The sequence below is a fragment of the Ciona robusta genome, chromosome 3, assembly GCF_009617815.1.
Source record: "Ciona robusta chromosome 3, ASM961781v2".
Lineage (NCBI taxonomy): Eukaryota > Metazoa > Chordata > Ascidiacea > Phlebobranchia > Cionidae > Ciona > Ciona robusta.
Window position 1 is genome coordinate 2,514,188 of NC_143237.1, and position 11,502 is coordinate 2,525,689.

Genomic DNA, 11,502 nt, shown 5'->3' on the forward strand with positions numbered 1-11,502 from the left:
TCCTTTCATTAAAACGTGACTTATTATTGGCTACACGGACGAGAAACTACATACAAACCGGTTTAGAGTTTAATTCTGCTGCACTTGAATTTCTTCAAAACACGGCAGAGCGTTCTGCAGCTCTACCGCCACCGCGCGGATTTTAATATTTGTATTTTTATAGACCTACAGTAAACAACAAAGCATACAGTATTTGCTGCGAATCAAACCATAGACATAAATAAATATATGTGTACAAAACCATACATGGCCTATCAAAAATAAACATGCAACCCATACTACCGGCAGCATAAAATGCAATTTGCTCACCAACTGGTATTTCACATCAAGGACTACTACAAAAGCAAACTTAATTTTCTATTTGTGAATGAAGTTATAAAACATTTTAAAAATGTTAGTCAGAAATAGGCTCCTCAATGCTCCCCAGTGTTGTAATAGAATGGTTTGTACTCAACGAAAAACTGACAATGTTGTCAAAAGAGGAATAGCTATAAAAGTTTAAGAAAGAAGAACGGTAATGATGAACTAAGTCATTAATTCACAAAACAACAGCATCACATTTTAAATTAGCATTGCATTTAACGGAATAGTAAAGAAAAATATAAATACAAACACCACCGGTGACTACGGCAGAATTTAATATAAAATTGTGCAGTCTTGCAAGAAGGAGATTTAAATTGGACTATTTCAGAAAAGAATCTAATCTTTTCATAAAACCAAATGCACCAAAACTGCAAAAAGCACAAACTTAATTTCACTACTTATTCAATAACTATGTCAGGATAATCTTCTTCCCGATAATCAGTTCTTGACCGTTCTGGAATATTTGCTGTGTGAGGAATTCTGGGAGGAAATAAATCATATGGAGTGAGACCACTACCAACGCCAGGGGGAAACAAGAGTGGAAACTGATGATGTCGGTATTGTTGATTGAGGATATCTAGAAAACAGAATGTTAGAAAAAGGCAATGGTTGCTTTACAGCTTAAAAGTTGACTTTTTTATCAAAAGCATAGTGGATTTTAGCTGAATACACATTAAACAGTCTGATAAGTTAAAGCAGTTACGACACTGAAACCCTGATTAAAAAAATATAGTTTTGATTGGAATCAACTTTTAGTTATTGAAGCTCTTGGTTTTAAAATTGAGTCTCGATTTTAAACATGATAAAAATACCATTAAAGATTAAAATGATTAAATAAGTAAATGAAATTCGCAAAACAAATAGATAACTGCACCTCATCTAATTCACCTTACTGATGTTTACACTTAAAGTGAACTGAGTCATTGGAATCACCTGAAATACATTGTATTGATATAAACTTCTTAAAAAATAGCACTTTAAATACCAAACCTGTAAATAACAAACTGATGACTTACTTTTAATAACTGCTTATTAACTAGGGCCTTTGAAGCTTACTTTAAACTTTAAACTTGCTAATTAATATACTGGGCTGAGCTGTTATAAATAAACTGCACCTGTAACCTTGGGGTGTTAGTGAAAATGAGGTGCATAAAATGTGCAAAAATGATAAAACATACCGAAAGCTGAGAAAGGAGGGAAGCCCATGTTTAGGGAGTGGTCATTCAATGATCCAACTAGTGATGAAACAGGGGGTGTACTATAACCGTTTAACCCCATGCCCCGCTCGCCAGGTAAACTGGTTCGCCAGGTGCTGGCCACAGGGGGAGAAGCCCCGCTAACTAGGGGTGAAGGTGAAGGTAAAGGTGGCGGGGTCATAACCGAACCATTTAATTGGTTCACTGGTGAATGGTGGTGGATTAGGGGCCTGGGATTGGGTGGGGTATTTCTTCGGGGTGAAATGGTGGGGGTATACTTTGACTCCCAACTGGGGGAATTCACCGGCCTGTAGTAGGGTGAATGGAGTCGGGGTGGGGTGGCGGTAGTATGGTGGTAATCCCTGTGGGTTGAGGGGCTCTTTCTTGTGTACTTAGTGAGCGGCACATCAAGCAATCTTGGAGCAACATTGGGACTCCCAACATCAGCCGGCCTGGTAAAAGTGAGTGCACAACTTCAAATTGTGAAATAATAAAACATGAAAAACACCCTGAGAAATTGACAGCCATTTGAAATAGCAATTCCAGTTGTATTGTTTAATGTGGGAAGTTTTAAATTAAAACTGTATTGAGTATTGTATTTTGAAACTGTTCATTTTTCAACAAAGTGTCTTTCACTGCAACAAAGTGTGGTGTGTGTAAAACAACAAAGAACAAAATAAGTAGGTTATTTTAACTTGTGAATCGTGCAGAAAAACCCTTGTGTTTTAAACACAACAACCGTGTAAAGATTAAACCTGAGTCAAAGATTCAAATATTTGGAATTGCCACCGAATGTCCAAATGTTTTGGCCAGTTTATCGTGAGCGGCGCTGAATCAAAATAAGATTTGGCGAAAGTAGGATATTTTAAACAGATGTAACTTAACACAGGTTGGAAAATTCAGACAGCGTCAACAAACTATAAAATATCGAGAAAATTGTGCCATATATACAATTACAGGATTTTATGTTTTTATCAAAACTGTCCAAAAAATCAGTGTTTTATGCAGTAAAGTAAAAATAGTTCTCAACTAAACAACTTTTATTGTTTTTTGTACCATTAAATATATTTAGATCCATTTCTGAACACTTGTTATTAAAATTTGTTTAAATTAACAACAAAAAATTAAGCTGAAAAATATTTTAAAAAACTTACGATGATGAAACAGACATTGTGATGTCATCAAGCACATTCTCGGATCCTGAGTTTTGATTGGACGAAGCAACTTCAATCGGCGAATCGTCATCCGACGAATCGCAGGTGAGGTCGATCACATCCGGCTCCGATCTCTTCTTCTCGGATGCGGGTTTTATTTTCGGAGCAGTGCGACTCAGGTCAAGAGCTGGGAGCAAAAGTTTGATATTTAAAGGGTTGTTAGTTAAATGGTATGGTATTATGGCTAAGGTGCAAAGTGCTTGCATTGTATGCTAAGGATACCAGGTACAGACACTTGGCGGACATTGTGATTACTAATGGGTTGTAGCACCTTTGGTACCAAGGTAATAATCAAACTCAGACCTAAGTTTTAGCTCCCATGGTATGACATTACAGTATTTCACCCTTGTTAAACAAGAATATAATTTAGTTACTTGAGTAATGTGCTAATATCATAGGTAATGGGCCAAACCTTGCCTATATCCCTTGTATACTGCCATAAGGCGTCACCCATATTGAATACAATGTTATTAAATGACCAATAAGATAACCAACATAAAAAATATGTTTCTGTTGCCTATAAGGAATAACTACACCTGGAGTTTTAAATAAGAAAACTAAAACTGATAATATAAGTTCTTAATACAGTGACTAAACTGCAGCTGTGCTGTAAAGGTCAGTAGAAACACTGTTTGCATATTGTAGCTTGTAAACATTTGCATTTACTAGAACAGTAAATAAGAAATGCACCTAATCTCTTGCACGGCCTTTCTCCTTCTTTATACTTTTCTTTATTTGGATTAATCTTTTCCATCTTTCTTTTCTTGGCTACAACTGGCATAATGTTAGTTAAACAGAACAGCAGTGATACATTGAAAAATGACTATGCAACATAAATTAACAATAAACCCAATTCCTGACACAGTTCATTAACATATATGTGTAATACAAAACAAAGCAATTATTTCTAAAAAAAGCAAAAGCTTTTGTTCACGCCTGACTTTTCTTTGCTTCGTCAGCTTAAAGATAATAATTGAATGAAACATCTGTGTTTTTGCTGGGTCTATTTTTATTCAATATTACAATTAAAATTATCCTTTTAAATGTATTATATTATTTAAGTTTCTAAAATAAAATAAAAAGCTGCCTGTGTAGTTAAACTGTCAACTATCAAAAAATTTACAAACATTTTAAATATATGATAATTAAAACAAGTATAGTAGGGTGGGAGAAGATGGGACACCTCTTTGTTTTATTTACTCGTTAAATTTAGTAGTAAACAAAGAGCATTCAAAGAATTATAAAACCGCATTGACCCACATAGACCGATATTTGGACAATATGTGCTAAAGGTGTCCCATCTTACCCAACGGTACTATATAAAAAAGTAACCACATATAAATATTTACCAATTGGTTTAATAGGTGTCCCAACTATTAAAGTTTCGGTGACATTTTTACTAGAGTTCCAATTTCCGTCATCAGTAAAATCAATTTCATCGGAATCTGATTCGTTTAAGATCTCTATGAACAGTCCATCGATAACGAGAGATGTAAACTCAGCGAGTTTGTCGCACACAGGACACGACCAGGTCGGCTTCCTATTATTGTAGGGGTTGAGTTACATGAGGATATACTAGTACAAGTGTATTAACCCCATGCTATGGCTTAGTGGATGGCCGCTTGCATTGTTACCAAACGATACCAGGTTCAATGCTCATTACTGATACCATTGATGTCGTTTATGTCCTGCAGCAAGACACTTGGACATTACTTAAACCCAGTGGTCAGTGGAATTTATATCGTACAGAATATGCAAGCCTATTCTGACATTTTTGCAAGGGTTGCAGCAACCTCTGGACTTTTTAATTAAAATAGCATTTTACCCCCAAAATCTTCTTAAATAAAAGTACAAACCTACTTTAAATACACCTACAGTTAACACGTTTTATTGTTGCTATCCGTGCTGGTTTTTATACTGCCAATGGTCACATATGCTTGAAGCACCTTAGGACCTTTTATCAGGGTAAATGGGCCAACCCTGGCCTAAATCTCTGAACCCATGGCGTGCCATGCTGTAGCACCTTACCACAGAGAATACAATACAACTATACAAGTGAAGAAACATTTACACTACTTTTTTTATATCTAGTATAGCTAGAAGCATTTTTTAAACGGGGTAAATATTCACATTAAATGGGGTATGGATAATTGTGCAAGCATTTTTAAATAAAAAAAATGACAAATTTATTTAAGAAATAGTTTTCTTATGGTTTGAGAATTCTAAATAAGACTACAGTGTCTTTAATTGAAGTTGGTCTTAACTTCTGTTTCCATCAAACATATGTTTTGCTTTCAACGCTTTGTACATATTTTCTCTGTCCTGTTCAAGCATATCTATATCATATGCTTAACAGGGTGTGCATTTAATTTCCACCAAGCTTTACTGATTTGATCCCAAGTCAATAACAGTAATTATCTGTACTTAAAATACACTAATACACCATATTCTTACCTTTCATTCATCCTAATATACAACAAGGCATCAAAACATTGAATATGCGTACACTTGCAACCGCGTATTGGAGTCAAAATCCTCATTTTACCGAGCTGTGAATAAAACAAATTAAAATATACCAACAGTATAAACACTCATACTCTAAATGTCCAATGAGGCTTTAAAACCTTGGCTTTCAGTGACTTTCTTTAAAATTTAATTATCCCTTGACATGCCTCACTAAAAGAAATTACATTTTCACCCATGTAGAATAGAAACTACCAATACACTTGGTCATAAAACAGTGGTTTCAGGTGGAAAAATAGATTAATCACGTGTTGCCGCTCTAATAGTTTTTACCAAACATCAAAAATAAACCAATCACAACTTTTTTTACAATATTCGTCTAATTATTAAAAAGCCAAACTACCCATAAGTTTTAAATACTAAAAGTTTATGCCAGCAAAAACATGAACATTTTTTTCTTGTCACATTATTAGTTTTTTTACGAAATAAACTGATCGTTGCACTATCACTACTGTATAGTGTTTATTTTAGGACATGTTTGTAAGATAGGCTATTAAATTGTTTATGCATTTATTCTTCTTACTCATGGGTCTGATTTATTTTCAGGGTACACCTTGCATTATTGCATACCCATGTTAGGTGCCTATGATTTTACTTACTGGGCAACGAAGGGAAAGTTTGAGGTTTGTTGTTGAAACATCGGAATCTAAATCCCGCTTAAGCTTTTCCTTGATTCGATATCTTGTTGTGGCTGCACTTAATACTGGCTGTGATTTAAGTTTTTGTAGAAGGTCTTCAGCAAAAAGTTGTTTCACCACATTCACAGTGACACAGTACTCCTATGGGTAAAGAATAACATAGATATCTATTAGATATAGTATAGTTAGGACTGTGACATGTCAAACAGTAATGCTTCTTGTGACTGTGACATGTCAAACAGTAATGCATACAAAATATATTACGCAAATTTTTTCGATTTAAAAAAGGAACACATTTCCATACTGTTTTAAATACTCTGAAACACAATTCGTTTTTTCCCTAAGTTAAAGATGCATAGTATAATCATAAGCTATCAAATGACATTTATTTATCCTGGCATGGCAGCAGCATTGAGGTTTTGAACCAGGCAGATTATGAGGTGGGGACTCTTACTAAATTTAACTATACAAACCAATAAATGCATATAAACCTAAAATATATTTTCTAATCTCGCATGAAAAACAAGCAATAAATAGTAGAGTGGGGGAAGATGAGACACCTTTTCAATCAATTTTCTCATCCCATTTGATACTAAACAAAGAACATTCAAAGAATTATAAAACTGTATTCTAACGACTCCCATAAACTTTGTTAATTGTTAAAACACGACCAGGATATTTAGATATTATGTATTTAAGGTGTCTTCTCCCAACCTATTATACAAAATATATACTATTTCAAACAAATATATCCTTACCTCATGGTCACTGGAGGAATAGCGAACTTCTAACGTGTTTTGACCACTAGATGAATGTCGACATAAGTTGGTGATGTTTAGTGGACGATTCGGACGTCGGGGTTCCATACCAGCTTTTGTTGGTGGGATGAAATTCGGAAGAACAACAGATACATTGTTGACCTATTGATGTATATGTTAAGTTTAATACCAAGTTTGTTGACATTTTCTCAGTAATTCCTTACAGCACAATAACAGGTTAGGTTAGGTTAGGAAAAACACAGGTGCCTATACAAAAAAGAAAAAAGGGGAAAATCACTAAGGCATATAACGAAAGTACCATGATTGAGTAGGGACACAACTTAAATATATTTTAAACTAAATGGAAACTTAACATCATGAACAAATATCAAGCTTAATATAAGGAAAGAAACAAGTTTTTATGTTTCAGTTATGAGTATTCAAACAATTCTTGGAAAAGTTAAGAATCAGCCTCACCAGCTAGAACAAGAGTATTGCACGAGTGTGGTTCAATTTACTAAGAGTTACTCAAACCCAAGGACTTATATTAGAAAGCGATAAATGATTACACCACCAAAGTTTACTTTTATTGCAAAAAAAATTAAAACCTCTACGTTTTTATAGTGTTATACATTAACGCAGCCAGAAAAAAGTTTTTATTAAAGTTTATTTTTTACTCAAATATGTACATTTTGAGATTCAATTATGTTGTGCAATTTTTAATTTTTTTGTAAAGTGTTTATTTACAGCGGATAAATAAGCCAGAGCCCAGAGTTGGCCTAATAGTCACATTAACTTATATATTAATTATCATTACTTTTAAATGATTTAGTTGTACATAACACAGATATATGATACGTACCTTCACCGTTAGATGTGGTGGTAGTGCATCAGGTTGCTCACATGATGTTTCTAGCTTACAGAACCTGTTTAAAATAAACAATACGTTAACGCACTGATTTTCTATTTCAAGGAATATAAACAAAACAAATAGGATCTTATGAATGGGCATAAAATATTATAAGCTGACTCATAAAGATGAAATGTAAATAGTAAATACATATTATATTGTAAAGCACAGAATGTATGTGTTGCGCAACAATGTACTATGTACACACACACAACTGTATTTACTCTTTAGTCTTAACCAACTAATTTTTTTGAATAAGGATTTAAAGTTAATTACTCGCTAATTGGCAATGTTGAATTTCAAATTCACCATGCCAATGTAATCCGTAAAAATGGCAAAATAACTTATATAAATATATATGCAAAAAGTATAATGGTTGGTTTGTTCGCAATCAAGAGACTTAAGTTTTAAAAGGTATGTGTTAGGAATAAGAACAAAACCTTAATAAAAAGTAAAACATAAAACAAAGGTTTGACCGAAAGGACATTTAGGGCCAGTGAAAACATAGATGCAAAAAAAAAACAATCGAAACAACATTTTACCTGAGCTGAATTTGAGTGTGGTTCTTTGGGCTTTGCCGGATCATACTTTGTACTTGAACTCTATCTTTGCATAGAACTTCGCGCTGATGGTGAGTCAACAGAAAAGTGAAGTTTTTGCTGTGAGCCATTTTGCTCTTGCTGTTCGCTGTAAGGCAGGGTTAGTATTAAAAGAACAGACAAAAAAATGAACTTTGTTTTACATTGAGGAAATAATAAGAAACGTACTGTATTTTGTATGCTGACACACTTATACAGTAGCCTATCCTGAAATTGTTACTGCTAATATAAGCATTAAGTGTAGATAAACAAAGAGTACAAGTAGTAGCTTTGCATATTTATAACATGATTAAGTTTAACTGTTACTTACTTATACAACTTGGTTGTAGAACTTCACTAATCTGTTTGTAGAACGGTGAAGGTTTGAATTGTACAATAGGAGCGGCTTGAGGTGGGTTGACTGGCTTTGGATGAGGAACGTCACGAACTGTCATACTAAGAGAGATGGAATAATATTCTGCCGTTTTATACATTATTTTATACGGAGATAAAAAATTACATTTTCTTTTTCAGTTTATTATAACTATGTTTTCAAGCTTTATCAAACATTTAGACATTACTTTACTTATTACGCACATGAAATATAAGTTTATATCGATGCTCAACTCGTCGACGCAACAGGTTGCTTTCGTGATTTCACCACAGCACGCGGGATTCACCGGCGAATTCCCATAATAGCACTTTGGTTGATACAAAGCATTTGTGACAGTTTTAATTATTGCAACACCTAGAGTAGAGCCGACCGAAATTGCTTTATTCAAACTGATACCGAAATTTTGTAAATTACAGTTGCCGAAAACCGAGATTTTAATGCACCTAAAAACTTGACGAAATAAAACCAAAAAATCTGATATAGCGAATAAAAATCAAACTACAGGCTCAATTACTATTAACTAGTTCTTAGTGAACTTGTAATTGATTAATTGGTTAATTTGTAATTGTTTTTAAATAAATGTTACCTCCCCTCCGATAAACAAACATTATATTTATCAGCTAATGCGGTTTATTTGTGTATTTTTTATGTTAACTTTCAAAAAAATGCGTAAGTGACCTAAAGTAACCTCGACGTTACACGCGCCTGATAAACATGACTTGCGGTGTATGCATGATCCGACGCTTTGACCTAGTTTAATACGTTACATTGTTACGAACGAGTTGAATTAGGTATACGTATGAGTCTACGTTTATGAACAAGTTAGCGCTCTGCATTAAGTGGATAAAAGTGCCAACTCTTAGTAGCTCAACAACATACGTGAACGTGATGCAAGAGACCGTGAAGTTGCCGCATCGCACGCGAATCTATTCTGGTTCGTGCGAATAGTGTTTCTGTTTATTCGGGACTTTTACAAAAGATTCGGGTTCGCACGAGTGCATTGAGTTTACCTTTGATGGGGACTTTCCACTGTGTTTGGTTGTGAATTGTTGTTGCTTAGGGCGTGCCTCTTGCCATAAAGATCATGGATTGTGGATTGAATCTGAAGAAATATAAACAAATTATTTCTGAACCAAGGATCACGAAAAATCATAAAACAATAGAAGTGATGTGAACGGTGCAAAACATGAAATAAAAATAAAGCTAGAATTACATTGCTAAGAAAAACAAACATCTAAATGAACTTATTTACTACACCAGTTACAAAATCTTACAAAAGTGTAATAAAAAACAGACAGTTGAGCAGTACAATGCGTGATAAAACATCCTTCACATTTAAATCAGCTTAATCCATTTTTTTTAAAGATTAATACATTCTCCTACTAGTTTGTTGCTGCCTGATGATCGAATTAATTGTAATGCTCGGCTCATTAATTCATGTTTCCGACCACTTTTGTTCCTCCCTGCATGGCCAAGGAGAACTTGCAACTCAGAAACACGGAAACTCAACACCATGTTCTGAAAAAACACAGAACTGCCTATTAGCGTGGGAAAGTTTACGCCAAAGCAAACCCATACAAAGAGATTAAGAGAAATTTTTCAAATGCTAAATGAAAATTGAATTTAATGTAGGCTACTGGGGGAATGGTTATATTTGCACAAGATATTTTGATAGTTAGGTTTAGATCATGTTTTAAATAAGACTAGATAAAAGTTATATCAACTTATTTTTTAACATTTACAGAAACAAAACCTGCACAATATTGCTAACACAAAATCCATATAAAGAAAAAAAGGCATACCGATATTTAAAACTTAAACATTTAAAAAATAAACCAATATTTATATATACAAACACAGAACTTAAAATTGTGCAACTGAAAAGTGCAAAAAATAAAATGGTGCAGAGAGATAACCCCAAACATAAACAAAAAACATAATGATCTAATACACACCTTTAATTCATGGTCCACATCAAGTTGGGCAGACGCCATGTTTGTATTCAGAAGTTGAATATTCACTTTCAACCACTTGATTTGTATTCAGTTGGTTGCAATCAACATATATCAGATAAACTGCTACTTTCCACCAAAATAAAGAACATAAAATCACTTTACACGGTTTAAGACGATAAATCGCGTCTGAAATTATTAATTGTTTACCAAAAATAAGAGCGAAACCCAAACAAAAGATTAAATTGTCGAGAAACAAAATTCGAAACAATCACACACTAGTTTGCATAAATACATCGGACTAACTGCGAAAAAAATTGCCCAAAAAGTTTCGTTTATTGATAAAAGGGTGGCTGGTCTTTAGAATCTGAATATAATCCTTAAAATTCACCAAAAATCAGAAAAGCAAAGTGGTTAAATTAACCTAAATAGAACCTATCTAGTATCTAGTCCGGTAACTTTACTTTCTTTATTTAAGCTTGTTCCGCTGCTGTCGAAATAACTAGATCCCATAAGAGGTAGTTCCTGTGATCAAAAAATGCAAATCGTTTTTTTAGCGCAATTGCCAAAGATTATATAGTCAAAATAACTTAATATTTATACATTTTGATGTTCAAACCATAAAAGTTATACCAATATTGGTACACGAACAAGAAAACACATTTTCTGAACTACAGAAAAAAAGTTTTATGCAATTTAACACTGCTCACTTAAGGGTCACTTTCTCTTATCCTGGCACTTGGCATGCAATTTTACCTGTTTAGTGGGGTAATAATTTCTGTAACTATTATTTTGTAATTGTACCTGATCAACTAAACATTACTTATATTAAGTAACTGATAACCAGCCCACTTGTGTTATGCAAATTAGCTCCCCCCCCCTGAAGTATTCATGTCTGCACATCTCTCTGTAATCACACTAAACGAAACTTTAAGTTTAAACCAAAGTTAAAAACAGTCTATAAACTAAACATATC

The 11,502-nt window shown here is 33.8% G+C and overlaps 1 protein-coding gene across 4 annotated transcripts; it reads right to left on the minus strand.

Annotated features, from left to right (window-relative positions):
* Positions 1-415: 415 nt before the first annotated feature.
* Positions 416-10,978, minus strand: LOC149737649 (E3 SUMO-protein ligase PIAS3-like). Of its 4 annotated transcripts, none has more exons than XM_089873552.1 (13): positions 10,530-10,977; positions 9,958-10,092; positions 9,585-9,676; positions 8,512-8,636; positions 8,145-8,289; positions 7,555-7,618; positions 6,693-6,854; positions 5,896-6,075; positions 5,228-5,322; positions 4,123-4,313; positions 2,714-2,900; positions 2,315-2,388; positions 416-940 (listed from the first exon to the last, which is right to left on the minus strand). In XM_089873552.1, exons 1-12 carry the CDS (start codon positions 10,566-10,568, stop codon positions 2,328-2,330), a joined length of 1,476 nt encoding a protein of 491 aa, XP_089729678.1. In that variant the 5' UTR covers positions 10,569-10,977; the 3' UTR covers positions 416-940; positions 2,315-2,327. The 4 variants fall into 4 exon arrangements, with proteins under 4 accessions (XP_089729678.1, XP_089729675.1, XP_089729679.1 ...); XM_089873549.1 differs by lacking the exon at positions 2,315-2,388 and adding an exon at positions 1,542-2,011 and having other exon boundaries at positions 10,530-10,975; XM_089873553.1 differs by lacking the exon at positions 9,958-10,092 and having other exon boundaries at positions 10,530-10,978.
* Positions 10,979-11,502: the final 524 nt, after the last annotated feature.